The sequence below is a fragment of the Melitaea cinxia genome, chromosome 27, assembly GCF_905220565.1.
Source record: "Melitaea cinxia chromosome 27, ilMelCinx1.1, whole genome shotgun sequence".
NCBI classification, from domain to species: domain Eukaryota; kingdom Metazoa; phylum Arthropoda; class Insecta; order Lepidoptera; family Nymphalidae; genus Melitaea; species Melitaea cinxia.
Window position 1 is genome coordinate 4802124 of NC_059420.1, and position 20201 is coordinate 4822324.

A 20201-nucleotide genomic window follows, 5' to 3' on the forward strand; every position below is an offset into this window, starting at 1 on the left:
TATAGTTCCAGCTGACATACAACCTGTTCCAGTTGTTGAGCCACCTTCAACGTCAACTAGGTGAGGCCAAGCTATGGTACTTACGGCTTCACCACATACATAAGAAATAATAGACACGGAAAAGAAAGAAACAGAAAAAGTAGAAAAAAAGGGTTAAAAATTTTAAGAAAAATACGACAGGAAGCAATAAAAAGAGAACCAAAAAGCGACGTAAGAATCAATCTTCTGACGAAGACACTTCTGTTGAAGACCCAACTTTAGTTTCTACTGACGAAGAAGATAGTGACAACGATGACACTGAGTGCTCAGTATGTCAGAAAAGGTTTTCTCAAGATACAAAGGGAGAGAAATGGATAAGATGAACAAAATATTTCCAATAGATACATGAGGATTGTGTTGAAAATCCAGGAGTAAAATTTACTTGTGCCATCTGTTTTCAGAATTAAAATTACTTAATCTGTACCAATGGTCAATAAAAGTCTGATTAGATTTAATAATTATGATTATTAATAATTACTTTTAACGATAAAATTTAAGTTTACGTACTGATTATTGTGCTCTCAATATCGTCCCTGGGACGTAATAAGGCGTCTAAAAAATATTATTAGTTTTTCTAGGTTTTTGTTAAAGTAATTTTTGTAGAAAAAGTAACGTAGTTAAAAAGTTTTTGTCTGTTCAAAATAATAAATGTTTCAACTTAACTGATGTTTTATTTATTACTTCACTTGGTATATTTCTTTAAAATTTTGTTTTTTTACAAAAACGGGACGTTATTTGGTGACTGTCTGTACCTTATAATGCAACCATTTCCTTTCAGAAAGGATATAAAAAATGAATATTATAAAGCTTATTATTTTCCGAGTGACTAATAACTTAAAAGTCGACTAAATGTTTGCAACAAATAAAATAACTTGCCAGCGATTAAATTTTTTCGCGACTATTATATTATGTAAGGTTCAAAATTAAAGTTGTTATAAAAACTAAAAACTAGCAGCTGCGTTTAGGTAGCAAATAAACTATACCAGTCAAATAAAATATTAGGCGAGGAGCTATAAATAATGACTTGGCGACTAATAATGTTAGTAGCTTTAATAATGTATACAGCTTTTCATAAAAGGATGTAGCGTCCTTGATTGACTCTACACACTTTTTCTTGTTAATATGAAATAAACCCGAATCACAATTAATTAAATTAATTAATTTATTGATCCTTGATGATGATCAAATGACCCGGTGTGCGAGCACGCGCGATCGCCTTGATAGATCGAAACGTACTGAATAATTATTATATTGATAACCAATTTATTTAATAAAATCGCTGATTCGCAAATGTACGACTTGGTTCGTACATGCTCCCACACCGAAAAGTTAGTAGTGATGAGATGATGATACAAGGTGATTTCAATTTGTTCTTAACCTACACTTGTTAGTAAGAAAAAAAAACTAATTATCTAAATATAATTAAAGGAGAAGGGTCACGACCTATGGAAAAAAAACCCAGCCCCGGCGCGAAAGAAACATATCTCAGGTTTATTGTGATATTGAGTGTAACAATTATCAATATTTATTATATCCGATATTAGTGGCTAACATTGCGATATTGAGTGTAACAATTATCAATATTTGTTATATCCGATATTAGTGGCTAACATTGTGATATTGCTGTGTGATTTATTAAAGAAAAATATTTTATTAAACCATTTTTTTAAAAACATAAAACTGTTTATTATGTTACTTGTCATGTGAAAACAAACAAAAAGGCATGAAGTTATTAAAGTCAACATATAACAATCCTCTCATCTCAGCCATCTAAAATTTTTCTTTTTTCTTTCCTATTATTATGTACAGTACGCGCGCGATATGATTGCATTGGGGGTATGAGGTGGCGCGGGTGGGCGCACCTCCCCCCGCCGCCGAAACCCACGCCTCGCACGCCTGCGGGGTAAGGGGGGTGCGCATTATCCTATCTCTTTCGCAATTCTTTGAGAAGAGCGAGAAGAGTGATTTCACGGTTGGCACGCGCTCACTCCTGAGCACTTGCGCATTACCTCGCTTACTTTCTTGGAGTTGAAATCTGTGCGTTTTGTGTTTCTGGATTATTGATTGTTTTGTGTTTCTGGATTGCTGATATGGCAGACAATGTTTGTGTTGTCTGTGAGCGTACACTACGTCGTCGTCGCGGACATATTCTTACTGAACGCTTGTTGGAAACCCGACGAGCTTTTGTGGAAAATATGTTACGCGCCATAGATGGTGAAGTAAGTACCTTTTAATATATATTAAGTTTATTATAAACGTTTACGTCTGCCTTATATTAGTAGAAGTATTAAATGTAGTTTAATTAAGGAGGCACCGAGAGCAAACTAATGCTGCCGGTTTTTTTATTTATTTTATAACCTCAAAAAGGATCGGCATGGTGTAGCATCCATTTAACATTATTTTTAACAGAGATATCACTTTCGTTTTGCACAATCACTAAAAAAAGTGGCATCATTTTCCATGCCATCGTTTTTCATTTATATTACCTAGTTATATAACGTAAAAATGGATAATGGCGTTAAATTGTGACCAGACGGGATGTTCGGGGCTCGCTTCACTCCCGTCGCGGGATATTAACAACAAGCTCAGTAATACATATAATATGTGTATAAATAAGAAGTAATATTGGAAACGATAAGTGATCTGATTCGATTATTTCTAAACTATACAAGATATCGGAAAACTGATCACTGATCCTGAAAGTGCTTCACGAGATTTTCCGGATAGATCCAGTTTATTTCATAAATCATTATTGATAACCATTTGATAGAGCTTGTGAAGCACTTTCAGGATCAGTAATCAGTTTTCCGATATCTTGTATAGTTTAGAAATAATCGAATCAGATCACTTATCGGTTTCACCCTGCATATCTTTTATTGTTTTACGAATAGGTAATGATTGAAAAAGAACTATCAGGACCCTATTTTTCGAAGTAACAAGTTACAATTTTACAAGTAAAATACTGGTAACATCGCTGCAATCGCGGCCTCTGATTGTTTCTTTTAATCGATTTTGGCAGTTTTTACTTGTAGAATTGTAGCTTGTAGCTTGAAAAAATAGGGCCCAGAAGCTCTTTAGTCTATAACTCTGTAAGGATAAAATAAATGTCAAAACGTATTAAATGGCTGTATATATGCAATAAGTACCTGTCATTTATTTGGCAAGGAACATTTTAATGTTTTCTTGTTTACAGGTCCCTTTCGATGGCACGAGGTCGGTTTGCCACGCATGTTGGCACAGGATTGACTCCGACACTAATCAAGCAGCCTTACACGCTCCTGCTGCGCCTGCTGTTGGAGTGGTAAATGTTGAGGGAATAACGCGAGCTGTTAATACGGCTCGGCGATGCATGTTCGACGACTGCCATGATACCCACCTTCGGCAAATACCTAACTCGATAAAGGTGCATCTTCTGAGCTATTATCACTTTTATATACCCAATCTTGCTCGTATTTGCCAACGACACCTGCTGCACACGCCGTTAGAAGATATTCCACAGAATGTGACGAATCGACTAACCGGGTTGAATGCAAATTATGTTGCTGACATTATTAATATGTACACTTTAGCTTTGGAACAAAGGTCTTATTTGGATTTTGAAAACCTGAACGAAATATCTGAAGAAGATATACGTTTTTGGACTGGACAAACCAGAGAAACCTTCAATAGATTGCTAGATGAGGTTCCGACCCTCCATCGATCGTCTAATACTCCACGCCAAGACTTAGCTGTCTATTTATGTAAACTCAGAACGGGTGAGCCGAATAACAGAATCGCATCAATATTTAACTTGTCAAGGCGAACTGTTGACAGAAAAATACTTCGAGTTAGACATTGTCTTCTCACAGATTTTGTGCCATCACATCTAGGATTGGACCACATAAGCAGAGAGCAAGTGATACAACACAACCGAGTTTTGCCGAACTATCTGTTTGGAAATGAAGAGTCGCCCAAGGCAATTATGATTTGTGATGGTACCTACATCTTCATCGAAAAAAGCTCCAATTTTTTATTTCAACGCCGCACTTACAGCTTGCACAAATATCGTAACCTGGTGAAGCCCTTTCTGATTGTGTGTGCTGATGGTTACATCCTCGATGTTACGGGTCCCTATCCCGCTAGAACGACAGACGCTGAGATTATGACACAAATATTAGAAAATCACGACGAACCAATAGAAGATGGAGCATTTCACTATTTCTTTGTGGAAGGAGACGTATTTATTTTAGACAAGGGTTTTCGCGATTCAATTCCATTGATGGAAACTTACGGCTATGATGTTTATATGCCCCCCACTAAACTAAGACACGAAAATCAATTGAGGAGAGAACAAGCAAACAAGTCTAGAATAATAACCATGGTGAGATGGGTTGTGGAGGCAATTAACGGGCGGTTTAAGCGAGATTTCAAGCTGTTTAGAAATCGAGTTTTCAATAAAAATGTACCACATATCTTTGATGACTTCCGAATTGCTGCAGCACTGATCAACTGCTTCCAAGAGCCTTATTTGGACAGTCCATACCTATCGGATTTTATTAACATGATAGATGAAAATATTGAAAGACCCAATTTATTGGCTGAGTATGTGGAAAGGTTCAATATAAACCGGCAAAGAGCGACGTTCCAAAGAATGGCGGCTGACAACCCACAGGTGGCAGATTTCCCGCGGCTGACGATAGAAGACCTCATTCTGTTCGCGATTGGTACATACCACGTTAAGGTAGCGCGTTCCTACTGCAGCGAACATTTGAAAGCAACTGAGGTTTATGAGATGGAGTTATACAGGCACCCGGAGGCGATTATTAACAATCATGTCCTCATTAGGTGCAGGATCAATTCTCGCCACGTCACTACGAAAACTTATACTTATGTTTTATACAACCCCGAGATTGAGGGTAGAAATGCTATTAGCGAGTACTACTGTTCTTGCTATCACGGTAAAAGAACATTGGGTAGTTGCGCTCATGTGGTGAGTGTCATTTATTACCTGGGGTGGGCTAGACACCAGGACGACTTTTACCATCCCGCACTGGGTATGGCAACTGTATTATTAGATTTAGAAAACTAAGTTTTAAGTTTTAATATGTAGCTGTCATTTATTACCTATCATTTATTAAAAATTCACGAGCACAGTTCAGAGTTTTTATTGGATAACACTATTGTCTTATAACCTAGAAGTCTTACGTATACGATTAACACTAGAGTCTTGGTAATACAAGAGAGTCTGTAAGAGGCTATTCCGGAAATTGACTTTAACAACTGTTACGAGGATTGGAAAAAACGTTGGCATAAGTGTATTGCGGCCGGGGGGGATTACTTTGAGGGGGACGAAATAGATTTGGCAGAATAAATAAAGAATTTTAAAATTATGAACAAAGTCTTACTATTTTTTGCCCACAGTAGTATTACAATGTTAGCCATCGATATCGAATAAACTGACACTTTATTATTGGTACACTTAATATAACAAAAAATCCGTGATAGTTAACTTTTGCGCCGGGCCTGGGTCACAGATGACCATTCTCCTTTATGATTACAAATGTTATGTTTTTGAGTTCCATATTACGAACTTTTTGTGATTTTAAGATTATAGATATTTGATTTTCTTTATTCTGGTTTCATTTATTTTTTACTAACTTACAGGCTATAATTATTATGAATGTATGTCTACTGCTCAGTCGTTAACTGACGTGCTGCCCTAACAAGAGTGTAATTTTAATTCATATGCGACAGTACGCCTATTTCGTGGTACGTACATAGGCGTACTGTCATTACGAATACCACAACTGTGATCACGGCGTGACAGTACGCCTATTTCGTGGTACGTACATAGGCGTAATGTCATTACGAATACCACAACTGTGATCACGGCGTGACAGTACGCCTATTTCGTGGTACGTACATAGGCGTACTGTCATTACGAATATCATAGATTCGATCACGACGCGACACTACGGCTATATCGTGGCACGTACAAAGACGTACTGCCACCCATGTACATCGAATATGTCGCTATGTGGCACAAAGTCTATATACGTGGTGATAAATTGTATGAAAAATTTTAGTGCGAAATTGGGTATTCTAATCAGTACTCAGTGTCCGTGAAAGTGTTAACAAATAAAAAAAACAATTTAAAACAAAGAAACACTTCTTTTCGACTGTATTCGTGTGCGTCGACGCAGCGATAGACGAATAGCGACTGAGCGGCCTGTCAGGAGACGCGCGCGCGCACCAATGGCGTCGCTCCGGTCTTCACGCATTCCCTTAACCCGCACCTCCGAAGAGACCTAAAATATGACTTCTGCGCATGGTCATCTTTCGTGAATCGTACAGTACTTAAAAATTTCTATTGAGTTTTAATCAATCCATTAAGGCTCCATTATGTATCAAATAATAAATAAAATATGGCCCATGAGGGGGGAATCCGTCAATAATCGCATAAAATCGTAAAAATAATGCAAATCGTACCGGCATCGCCACGTGGTGCCTATGCAACAAAGGCACGAAGACTGAATAAATGGAGAATTTTAAGGCTGGAGTAAAACTAATCTGGACTTCGGCAAGTCTTAGAGGCATGATATATCTAAAGTACCAATTCGCGCGGCGCAGTCTGCAAAGATAAGTGTCCATCCTTTGTTCTTCCTAACCAATTCATCTACCTACCCTTTAGTCAAAATTGCAAACAATTTTCTTTTGGAAGGTTCAAAACTACATATTTACAGTGCTAACATCACTCCGCTTGCGTAGATTATTAAAATTAATTTACAAAAATAGCGTTAATTACATTAAAGATGCTTCAATCTAGTACTTTAACCAACAAGTACCAAGCATATAACTTATTTTCCTCTTAAATCAACAGTCTTATTTCTAATTGTTTAAATATTCTAATTGTTTAAATAAATGGCGGCCCATGTTTAAAACAGTAATTAAATAGTTATAAAGTATAATACATTTTCTTTTTTAAATAAAATTACAAGTTATAAAGTTACATTTCTTTGTTAATTAGTAATAAAACAAGATATTTATGCATAGTTGGGTAAAATTAGCCTTTTGTTCGGCATTAACAATAATTTATTAGATTATTTTAAAATATTTAGATTGTTATTAGATTATTATACATTAAAATATTTGAATTATTTCAGGATAAACAAGTTGTTTACAAGTTAACGGTCTCGATCAGCTGTCCTGCCACTTTCCCAGTGACCTATTAAGGATCGTGAGAATACCTAGTTTTTTTTTAATTATATTTTCTCGACTATTTGCTGAAACTTGTGTGCTTAATACATGTCTAAGCCCGATTAAGCACTCATCAAGAAAAATTAACCAATTTAATCACAATGAGAAGTTCAATTAGGGGACAGATTACTAAATTTAAAAATTATTTAATTACAATTAACGCGCAAGAGGAGATTTCAAATATATCCCTTGCGGAGTTAAGTTTAAAGCTAAGTAAATTTGAGAGTTTATCGTTGAAGTTTGATGAACGACAAAGTTAGATTGAGATTCTTAATTCTGAAAATTTATCTACGGAGCTTGATGAGCGTGAGGCCTCTGAAAATAACATAATTTCAAACATAGCAATGGCTAAGTCCATACTTGATAGGCAAAATAATCTCGAGACCGAGCGACGAAACTCAATCGCTGTTGTTTATAATGTTATAAGAATAATGCAATAACGAAATATAATTATTTAATAGGTATAGTTTTTAATTAAAACGCACGTGCATACGTGAAATACGTAAATACCTTTTCTAAGAATAACGTAAGAATAATGTATTAACGTAAAATAATACTATGTTTTAAGAATAAATTATAAATCATGCATGGATGCATGTATGCATGGACATATAACGATCCAGAAGTTGATGGAATGGGAATAAAATTGGAACGAACACACAATAACGCTAATCGTTCAGGTCTACGCTAATTCCCTGATGTGACGGTGGTGTAGATGTGGTCGTCTCCCTAATTCCTCTCTTCTTGGAATTTTCCAGACACGTGGCCGCCATCCTTTTTCGTTTCTATCTTCAATTTCATCCAGCTCAAGGACCAGAAATGTACGAGCGGGGATGCGGGAAATAAGTCTGGAGTCCTTTTGTTTTTAACTATAATATATTTTAAATATTTGTCTTCGATCGGAGCACGCCGTGGCGTTTTATCGCTCTGCGATCTTGAGTCACGGCTCACAGTGATAGCGTCCTGCCGCCTTGGTTGTTCTGGGCGACTGCGGAGAGCGCGCAGCGTCGCCGGCGCAGTTCCCCGCCCCGCATGACGTAGGCCGCACCGCGCAGGGTACTGCGCAGCGCGACGCGTGGAGCGCGCCGTGAGCTGTGACTTATGTGCACAGCTCGGTGCTAACACTATACAAAGGGCTAACCAAACCTAAGGGGTCAAAAATGTTGAATGAATTTGACATTATGTACCTTTTAGTATTTTTTTCGACGAGAGGAGTTTTTGTAGGAAAGTTAAACGTGTTACGCGTAGGACTCCACCCCAGTCCGAGAGTGCTCGAGGACTCAACTTATGGTTAAATTTTCATGAATGTTTATGCTTGAGTTCACGAACAAAGTAGGTAGGTTACTTTTATATTTTCGCAAATTGAAACATGCTAGTCTCAAAGCCTCAGCGACCGACCTTTGTATGTACCGCAGTTCGTTTTCGTCATTAGATCCTGTAATAAGGTCATCTACATAAAAATCTTTTTGTATTACCGTTTTTATGAGCGGATCGTGCTGCTCCTTCTCGAGCTGCGACAGACATCGAGTGCTTAAATAGCTCGCGCTTGCGGTGCCGTAAGTAAGAGTATTTAATCACAAGGTTCTAAGGGGCTCGGACTCATCTCCTCTCCAAATAACGAGTTGCAAGTCACGGTCATCAGTGTTGCCTTGAACCTGGCGGTACATCTTTTCGATGTCGCCAGACAAGATAAACCGGTACTGCCTTGCCCTCACGAGAATGGAGAAGTCCATCTCAAAAAGCCAACGGGTCGTAATCGTTCATGCCGGGTTTCGGAGGCTGCACTTGTGCCCAATGCACTATTAACTTTCAAGTCAGGCACAAAATCAGGAGATTGTCATGACGACATTAATTTTGAAAATTACCAGAAATGGATTCGAACTCAATTGGTGCCCAATCTCCCACCGAACTCCGTTGTTGTGATAGACAACGCCCCATACCACAATAAAGAATATAATATGGCTCCAACGTCTAATTCCAGAAAATCCGACATGCAAGCGTGGCTTACCAAAAATGGAATCAGCCTTGATTCCGATGTGTTGAAACCTCAAATGTACGACATAATAAAAAATAACAAGGGTCGTTTAAAGAAATACTCAGTTGACAAAATTTTGTTGGAAAATGGTCACGATGTTCTCCGTCTCCCACCGTACCATCCGGATTTAAATCCGAAAGAAATAGCTTGGGCCTCTATAAAGGGTTACGTGAGTAGTCAAAACGTAAAGTGGAATATAAGCTGCGTTATAGATTTGATTAAAGAAAAAGTTAATCTGATGGGACCAGAGGAATGGAAAAAAACTATGTGACAAAGTAAAATCTATAGAAGAAAATTATATCGAGGGGTGAAAGGCAAAAAGGTTCAAGCGACATTTTGGGTGATATTGAGATATATATGTATTCAGTATCAGCGCATTTTTCTGCGTCGATTGAGCCAAGTAGCGTCTAAATCAGAGCACTTTTTTGGCGCTTGAGACAAAGCTATTTTAGGATTCAATTCTAAGGGCCAGTATATTATACGACATTAATTTATATATTTTTTTCGATGACGGACTTAAACCTGACATCATTATACCCACCCTTGATATAAGCTATTTTTACTAACCCAAATTTACATTCCAATGTTGGTTCAAAGATTTAGCCTTCCACTGATTATACCGTGTGATGGCGCTTAAAACATTTTGCCTGCCATTACTCACACGGTGTGATGTCGCTTCAAACATTTTACCTGCATCCAAATTCTATGAGGAATGTCAGTTAAACTATTTAGCTTGCAACTGATTTCCACCCAGAGTGACGCTTCAAACAATTTTTCCTTTTCTTTATATATCTGCAGACGTCGTTTAAAACATTTTTAATCTACCAAAATCTTCAAAGACTGTCGCTTATGATAAACAGTTAATTAAAAGCTGAGATTTAAAAAGTTTTTCCCATTTTTAAAAGAGACATGATTGTAATTTAAGCCGACTTATTTTAATATGGCGCGTTTTATTAATGTCACATAAGACACAGTTTATATCGTCGATCGTGAGTTGACTGATGCGACCGGACCATTACGCGATGGCGGTTCAGCCGTCAGACAGTCGCGAGCGTGGGCGAGTTCGGACGTGCGCAGTCGCAGATAGCAAGTATTTGTGCTCGGATTTACACCCTGATTGAGTTTGTTTTTATTATTTAATAGTTAATCGTAAGTATTTATCCCTTATTGTGTCATTGATTATTATAAATGAGATAGTTTGTGTGTAATTGAGTAACTACGTTACTTTTTTTATGAAAAATCTACTATTGCGATAAACTTCTGCTTAAAAACCTAATTACCTATTATTAACATTGCGTTATTTTAAGTGCATGGTATTAAATATTGTGTTGACTTAGTTTATTTATTGGTTTTAGATCATTATGACTTCTGAGAGACAGAGATTTTACAAGAACAAAATTAAAAGGTATTTAGCTGATATACATGAAGCAACGGAAAGCATCACCCTTCTAATAGTCAAAATGGAGATTCGCAGATATTTCTTGATTCAAGAAGCTACAGAATATCAACTGAGGACAAAGAAAATTGTGTAAATAATTTTGACATAGAGGTATGTCATATATCAATTAGGATTTTATGTTACTTTTAGTTATTAATGTATCAACTAGGTACATTTTACCAATAGTGTGTGAGTAGATTGGGTACCTATTGTGTAGTTAAGTAATAAACATTTATGTATTTCTTTCAGAACTAGAGCATCTAACTCTTTACAGTTTTCTTGATTTGTAGATAGATTCACACATGGTTCATTATAATTATAACCCCTGACTGCACAAAGAGCAGTGTTTTAAAGTTGGCCTAATGTCTGTCTCTTTATCTGTGTACTAACTGTGCCACACGGTTTTACTCACGCCACATAATTCATCTCTTCTGGAACACCATGCACTAACAGAATTTTCCTTCTGCTTCGCATCTCAAAAAGTTCCTGTTGCTTAGTTAGAATTGCAACTTGTTTTTGAAGGGATTCCAAAGCAGAGAGTAAAAATATGCGAAAAGCGGAGAACTGAACTGCTATATTTGATGTTGAACTTGAAGCAAGGCCCGAAGCCTGAAGATTTTGTTGAAATTCCGTCATCTTCAAGTTAAAATGCTGAGTGAGAGCTTCAATTGAGTGCTGGATTGACTCCATTTTCTAATTAATATTGAAGAAAAATAAAATTACACAAAGGTTCACAGTTTACTTCAGTTTCTTGTACAAAACTTAATAATGAGCCATTTAACTGAGGTAGGGCACAGCAGGAATTTCCTGCTCAAAATACGGAGCAGCCCGACTGGGGTAGTACCTCGACCTTACAGAAGATCACAGCAAAATAATACTGTTTTCAAGCAGTATTGTGTTCCTGTTGATGAGTAAGGTGACCAGAGCTCCTGGGGGGATTGGGGATTGGGTCGGCAACGCGCTTGCGATGCTTCTCGTGTTGCAGGTGTCTATAGGCTACGGTAATCGCTTACCATCAGGTGAGCCGTAAGCTTGTTTGCCGACCTAGTGACATATAAAAAAAAAAAAAAAAATGAGATAACTGCTGGTAGGTAGACTAAATTTTAGTGCATTATATTCATTAAAAATGCAACAATATACTTAAATTTAATTAAAACTTGAGGAGCTCTTTAAAATACGTGTTCACAAATTACACCTACCGCCCAAAAAGTTTTAGTGTGTCGATTGTCCTTGTTATTTCCATTCCTAAGAATAATTCAACTTCACCCATATCTTTTGCCTTAAACTCCTGTTTCAAATCTCTTATAGTTTCTAACAAATTATTTTTATCACCGGTAATTATGTAATGTAATCTACATAGAGTACTAGCCAAATGTTTTTCATGCTATTTTTATATAAACAAAAATCATTTCTCGATCTTTCAAACCCTTTTTCCTTTACATAATTATTTAATCTCTTTTTCCCACATTTTCCACCTTGTCTCAGTCCGTATAATCCTCTATTCAGCTTTAAAAAATTTCCATCAGTAACTTCTACTCCTTCCGGTGGTCTCAAGTATATTTCTGATTCTAATATTCCATTTAAGTATGCTGCTGGTACATCTAATTGTCTTATTGGCCAAGAATTTAGTACTGCTTGTGCTAAGGTAAATCTCACTGTTGATGTTCTTGCTACTTACTGGTGTATAGTTATTGTTTCCAAATTCATCATTTTCCTTTATTTGAAATCCTTTTGCAACTAATCTTGCCTTTTTTATCCAATTTTCTTTTGTTTTGAATATCCATTTAGCTTCAATTGCTTGTTTGCCATTTGGCAATTTAGTTTCTATTCACGTATTCATTCCGTTCAATGCATCTAATTCCATGTTAATTGATGATGACCAACCCTTTTCTATTAGCTTCATCATATGTAACTGGGTCATCTTCGCTGTAAAAACAATATGCCTGAAAATTAAGATGGTAATCATTAAGATGGTTCGGAACTTTAATTTGTCTCCCACTTCTAGTAGTTGTCACTGGCTCTACTGTATCTGTTGACTTAGGACATCGTTAGTGCTTAGTGTTTGAACCTAGTGCTTTGTGTTGGACCTAGTGCTAGTGAATAAAGTCTCTAAAAGAGTCAGCAGGTCTTTCTCTCCAAATCCTTCGAACCCTAACACGTAACATTATTGTCATACCCTTTTCCATTAATTTAGAAACTGATATCAAATTATGTGAAATTTCTGATACTATTATTCCATTGATAACTATAATTTTATTCATGTAAATTCCTTCTAATTTCCCTTTTTTGTTAGCAATTAAAAATTGACCATTAGCTATTTTAATCTTCATCGGCTCATCTAACAATTGTCGTATGTATGTCATACATGTACTTCTCATATTTTTCTTGGATAAAATGATGCGTTGCCCCCGAGTTTATTATAAATAAGATGTAATTTGATTTCTTTAAATTCCTTTTCCAAAGTTAATGCAACAAATGTACGTTTATTTTCCTTCTGTAAATTAGATTTTTCTGTGGTGTTCGCTTGACTCGAAAAATTATGGTGCCATCCTCTTACTCTATTCATATAATTATTATTGTAACCTCTTACTTGATGTATGTTGTTATTGTTATATCTGTGACCATGATTTATATAATTATTATTATAGCCTCTTCCTTTATTAATTTGACTATTGTAACCTCTTCCTCTATTATTGTTATTATATCCTCTATTAAAAAAATTATTGTTGGGTACTCTTCCCCTAATTTCACTATTATTATGAACGGTTCCTTGCTTCATATCATCGTTAATAATATTATTATTTAAATCACACTGAAAAGATTTGTGTCCTCTACGTTTACATTTAAAGCAAATAATGCCTGTTCGTAATATACATATTTTCAATTTTCTCCTTGATACTATTTTCTTTTAATTTATTTTCCAAATCGAGTAATCTACACTTTACAAATTCAAAATTTAATTCCCTGTCGAGGGATTCCAGTGTATTTATTATGATATCATACTCCTTAGGTAGTGTTATAAACAGGTGCTCCACCTTATCTAATTCCTCCATCCTTGCACCTCCACCTTACTCACTTCAGCCTATCGCAGTCCACTGCTGGACATAGGCCTCCCCAAGTTCGCGCCACCTTCTAATTCATTAATTATATTTTCAAAGGTAAAATTAAATGATCCTGAAGTTTATTTGAGAATTGATGTTTCAAAGTAATGAGTTTCTTTTTGAGTACCTTGTTAAATATGCTTCTTCTTTCAAATACTCCACTCAATAGTTTTAACATTTCTAATACTACTACTACTGGTTGCTGAATTTACTATTTCCAAAAATTTATCATTTAAGCAGTTTATAATTATCAATCCGCCCTTAGCATCATCCTTTTTAAAAGTGTCTTTTTTTTAAATTATCTTCTTTCTTTCCTTTTAATAGCTACTCAATACCTTTTTCTTCAAATAAAATATTTAATCTAAACTTCCAATTGCTAAACTTAATCCCTTGACAAAGCTGCGGATAAACCTCTATACTCGACATTTTTAATATTAGTTTAATACAATACTTTCGGAATGAATTCAAACATAGAAAAATAACTTTTTGTTTCTCAGGGCCGAAGAGTGCTAGTTCATGGCGTCCATTTTCGATAAATTTTTAATTTCTTCTTTAAACGGTACGAAAACTGAACAGAGGTCCGTGGATGTGAGAATTTATATAATATACCTAGTAGTTCGACATATTTAGGCCCCCACGCAACTCAAAACACATTTCTCTTCTCTTAATATAATTCAAAACCAACACGTGAAACTCAAAAATCCGACATCTTGTTTCTATAAACTTTTAGTACAGAGTAGGATATTCATAGAGTAATAGCATTGACTAAAAAACTAGTTACATAGATTAACAACTACATATTATTATTCTAACAACGGAACGTTTTTACACGACACGACAAGACGCTACGAGGCCATTACGCATTATTGAATCGTCGTTTCGTTTGTATTTGTATAATTTGCGACCTAAGTGATACCAAATTGTTTGTTTTATTTACAAGATAAGTAAAGTAAGTATTATTTCACAAGAAACTTATTATTTTTATTTAAATTTGCGCAGGAATCTTAACATTTAATTTTGTACTTCAGCTCAAAAGAATGCCATTAACCAAAGAGGAGATCATGCTGTTGGTGCCATTAGTGGAGGCTCATCTAATTATTTTTAGTAAAGCCACTAATGCCTGCAACAACCAGCTCAAAGAGGTGACTTTTCTTGTAATCCTGTATATCCCAGAGACTGGACAGTTTAAAAAAATTGCTCGGAAAATTAAAAAAAGGCAAAGCATGAACAGACTGATAAGTCTATATAGACAATCGTGTTCGAATTTATGGGCTTTGGGGGGAGAGGGGCGAGTGTGGGGGTTTTTTACCCTATGGTACCACTGTTATCGTGTGAACCCCAAGGTTACGGAGATATGGTGGTTAAAGTTTTGAGGTTAGATTTATGTTATTTAGAGTTATTACAATACCTTTGAGCTCCGCGTCTGACTCCACCTTAGCTCCGGTGATGCGGGAAGTGCACTAATTCTCCTTTCCGCAACTTTCACACGTTATTTTCAAACAGCAGGCTTACCACGATCTTCCCTAAAAATATCATATTTCCAGAACACTTTGTTATAAGATTACAATAACATTACTCAAATTCGTACCGTAAGCATTTTATAATGTATTAAAACATTATTGTTTTATTCCTGCTTAGAGATGTCAAAGAAAGAACAATATCATAATGATTACATTGCAATGGGCGAAAACGAGATAGTCGCTTTTTAATGTGTTTTGTCCTTTTCGCACGAACATTACGATTTGCGTTTCGTATTACGTATTTATTTCATAAAATATAGAATTTTCTTACTAAATAAAATAAGGTTATTTTAAAATATTATAACATAAAATCAATAACATTTAATTAATTAAACATAAAAAAAAATATGACACTGTCTAATTGAGCGATTAAACAGTAAAGCTGTTAAAAAACTTAAATGTTTTTAAACGGAACGTAAAAATTACTAGAGATGTAGTGTTGTTGCGCGCGATAATAGGAAAGTTCCGAATCTAGTAATAGTGATGAAAGGAAGAGTGCAAGAAACAAATTTGGGCAACAGTTTTAAAACCAATTCCTGTCCGGAAAATAGTAGCAAAACACAGACAAATTGTAATCACAAAATGGCGAGGAAATATGTTCCAATTATATAATTTTATATAGTTAGGTAGCATATACTTATTAACACGTTGGTGGACAGTACAAGTTAAGAATTTCTTCCTAAATGACACTTCTTATTCTCATACATTGCCTATGGGCGTAGTGTCAATGCGGTTGTATGTACAATGTTGTTGAGTGACAGAACGCCTATAGGCGCTTACGTCTATGAGCGTACTGTCATGTTGCATGTCATGAAAACTACGCATAGGGACTACACGCCTATAGCCGTAAAGTTGATTATACAGATAATAGTAATAAAACCAGTATTTTATATATAAATTTGTTTAATAATAATCACAAAATTAATCAGCCTCTTTTATAATTAACAAGTTGCTAATATAATCATCTTTTTATCTTGCCTGTATTGAAATTCAAATAAAACATTAAAACTCTTTTAGCTTTAGATGTACGTTTACCACGAGGTATTATGATAGTAATCACAGCAACATTTCACTAACAATGTTATTTAAGTACTAACTTGAACACAATACTATTCTATAAGGTTAATTTTAATTTAAATTTACTTATGTAATCAGCCTTTTTTAAATTCCGAAATTAAATTATCAAAATATTGTAGTCTGCCAGCATTATATTTTAAGAAGCAATCTAATGACAAAATCTGACCTTAATATTAATAATATTTTCTTGTAAGTTAAAACTTATTTAAATCAACTCGTTACAATATAATTTAATCATCATCAGGATTTAGTAAACTTGCATGATATGGTTCAAAGCAAGATGGGCAAAGAGGAGGTTTATCAGAACAGCCTTTACAACGATAACTCGTTTCCTTTCGTATCTTTTTTTGTGTACAAAATTTGCATTTCAAAAATGCAAATTTTTTTGTAGTTCCAGGTCGTGCAGGCATTTGTTCTGGCCAGTGACCTTGAATTACACTCCCATCATTATCGGGTATATTAGCAGTGCATGTCGTCGTGGGTCGGAATCGCCTGTTATCGTGAATACTGGACGTCTTTATCAAGTCGCTTCCCTTCAAATTTTTGTCCAGCCCAATAAATTCCTGTATCAGTTCTTCTCGGTAGTTTATGTACGAGTACAAGCTTGAATTATTTTTTTTATATTTTCTATAAAGAAAAAAGGCGTTCCACACTACAATGTCCATCATGTAAAATATTACTTTCTTGTACCATCTGATGGTTTTTCGGGGACAAGAATAGTAAGATACCATCTGATCACAACGATCAATGCCAGACATGTTTCTGTTATATGTATCAACTTCGGCAGGCTTTAAACGGGATTTGCCAAATCTGTTTGAAACTTCTATAATCGAGGGATGAACTTTAGTTGTAACCATCAGGACAGGGCGTTTATCTTTCCAATTGGAAACATATACCTTGTTTTTGCGAGCCCATACATGCTCGCCTTTTTTCAATTTTTTTGTCGTAATAAATTTAGGATTATCTTTACGACTCTTACGTAAAGTGCCGGTGCTATGAGTGTTCAAATCAAGCAATTTCTGTGACAACTTTACAGAGTTATAATAGTTGTCCATGAATAAGTGATGACCACGAAGCAAATATGGCCGCATCAACCTTAATACTAGTTTTTCTGTCTTAGATTCATCGCCATCCATATTCTGATTTGTTGTTTCCTTACCAGAGTACATCAATATATTGAGTACATAGCCATCAAACGTAGTAAGTTCATAGAATTTAATTCCGTATCGGGCTTTTTTTGACTTTATATATTGTCGAAAATGTAGCCGACCCCGAAATAGAAGTAGGGACTCATCTAATGACAAATTCTCGCCTGCACTATATATTTTTCTGAAGTTAATAGTCAACATATCTATGAATTTTATAATCTTCTGTTGTCCTTTAGCCTCCAATTCCGATGCATATAGACAGCGTAATAATTGTTCATACCGTCGCCCTGACATAGTGTAGGTAAAGATCGGATGATAATACATTGCTTTGGTTAAAGTAAAAAGGTTCCTTTGTTTAGGACATTTTATATGACCTTTCAGAAGGCTAAGTCCTAGAAATTTCAGCATTTCTTCATAATTGGTTTCACGAAAGACAGCTTTGCGGCTATATCTTGTATGTGGTTTGTTAGTTTGGCACAAAGATTTACCATAATTATTAGTACATATTACCAGATATTCAACGAAATTCCGTGGAAAAACAAGATGAAAAAAGTCCATAACATTTTCTATGTTATCAATGTTTACTTGAATACCAGAAGCAGCGTTATCAAAATTAAAATCAGGTATATCGGTCACCGTGTCAGACCAACCTTCTACTACTGAAGGTATCTCAGCAGATGTCCTGGGAGCATGACTGATTGGGCTAGTAAGCTGATCAGAAATATCTGGTGAATTGGGGCGATCATCTTGATTTATAAGCCGATCGTTTGACGATAAAGGAATGCCAGATGACGTCGCCTCCGAAACATGAAGGTTTTGGGTAACTGAAATATTCTCATTCCGTTGTTCGTCCTCGGAAGGGCAAAATGTTTTTTCACTATCATCCGAATCACTAGACGAAGAAGACTCACCAGATGAGTTACTAGCGTGTTTTTGTGGGCGGCGTCCAGCAGCATCGTCAGAACTCAACGACTCGTCGCCTGAAGGATAGTAGTCCTTGTCGGACCCGTATTCCCCATCATCAGCATATGGATCTTCACTAGATTCCGGAGTTTCAACTTCATTGAACAATTCTAACAACCGTTTTTGTTCCCTTTCGTACGGATCTCCAGGCGCCATCTGCAGATAAATTCATTATTGTTTCAATACCAAAAAACCGCATTCAAAACAAGCAACTACTAATATTAGAAGCACAATTACCTTATACGTAAGTTACATGAATTGAATTTGAATGTTTCGATAAATAAAAACACAAAAATACGTTGATAACTTAGCACTCGAACCGTTATTTGCGCGCGAAAGTATGAGGTGACACTAATCCTCCCGCCGACGCGCACTACGTGACTAAATGTATGAAAACACGACGCCCACGAGCGTACTGTGCGGGGAGAGGGGTACCGGAATTCTGTCAATGTGTGTGTAACTTGACATGTTGTAGAACTATGTACGATGACAGTAGGAAAGCCGCATTACTTTTGCGGTGACATTACAACATGTTCTTCCTTGTAAAAGTATTGAAAATCAAACGCCGTCAGACGTACTGCCGTGACACGAGTAATAACTATGACATCTACAGGCGTTCTGTCGTATCATTATTTACTATCTGAACGTCCGTGGACGTTACTGTCCACCAACGTGTTAAGTATAGGATAAGGAATTTGTAAAATAGCTTAAGATTAAAGATTGTTAATAAATAATAGATTGGTTAATTAAGTTAAAATAATGTTAAGTACAAATAAGTTAAAGAAAAATTGTAAAAATAACTAAGAATACATAATAAAGGTATATAAGTAGCTTTCCACGAGATAATGTAATATATGCTGTAATGGTGACAAAAAAAAAAAATGTAACTCCGATAAATCGTGAAGCTCATAAATTGTAAAAAGCAGACAATAAACCAGTAAAAGTCTTGTTTTATTACCCTGTTTAGAAAGCATATAGTTTGGGAACCCACCCTGAGTATGAAAGATGATGGATGCGAGAAAGAAATTAGTATGAGGCATGAAAGTACGAGAGGCATAATTGATAGAACTGGAATGAAAGAGTACAACGTAAATACAGGCTCCGACCATATAGGTCAGGTAAAAAAAAAAAAAAAAAAAATACGAAAGTTCTCAAGTGAAGAACTGTGAAGATTTAATTTCAATTTTCAACAGACTCAACTCAACATACAAGGGCAAATATAAAGTATGTAATAATACTTTAAAACAAAGAATTTTGAAAATGCATGAAATCGCTCTATAATATTATATTGAGAACATCAAAGCAAAAGTAACATTGTATTTCAAGTGGTTTATGATTTCGTTTGCAGCGTTGGAATGCGTCAGGTTTCTGGGCAACAGCTCGATATCCTGTGGGAATACCTACATTCCCATAGGGATATTGCCGTTTCCTTTATCCCTACAGGCAAAAGAGCACTCCAAAAGAAAATGGCAAGAGGTAGCGGAGATATTGAATGCTCAAGGCGATGGGGCTCATAAAGATTGGAAAAGCTGGTCCAAAGTAAAAAATACATAATTTTCATTTTTAAATCATTCGATATTATCTAACATTACTGTCTATTTTTATTTTATGATTTTTTCATTATTGGGTAGATTATAAGGCAAA

General features: G+C 35.7%; 1 protein-coding gene across 1 annotated transcript; it reads right to left on the reverse strand.

Moving 5' to 3' along the window:
* Window positions 1-16676: 16676 nt before the first annotated feature.
* Window positions 16677-18713, reverse strand: LOC123666882 (piggyBac transposable element-derived protein 4-like). The gene has a single exon (XM_045600906.1). It carries the CDS (start codon window positions 18711-18713, stop codon window positions 16677-16679), a length of 2037 nt encoding a protein of 678 aa, XP_045456862.1.
* Between the last annotated feature and the right edge of the window lie 1488 nt (window positions 18714-20201).

What these genes read in the sequence shown, in the direction of transcription:
- LOC123666882 (XM_045600906.1), bottom strand. Translation starts at nt 18,713, where the DNA reads ATGGCGCCTGGAGATCCGTACGAAAGGGAACAAAAACGGTTGTTAGAA.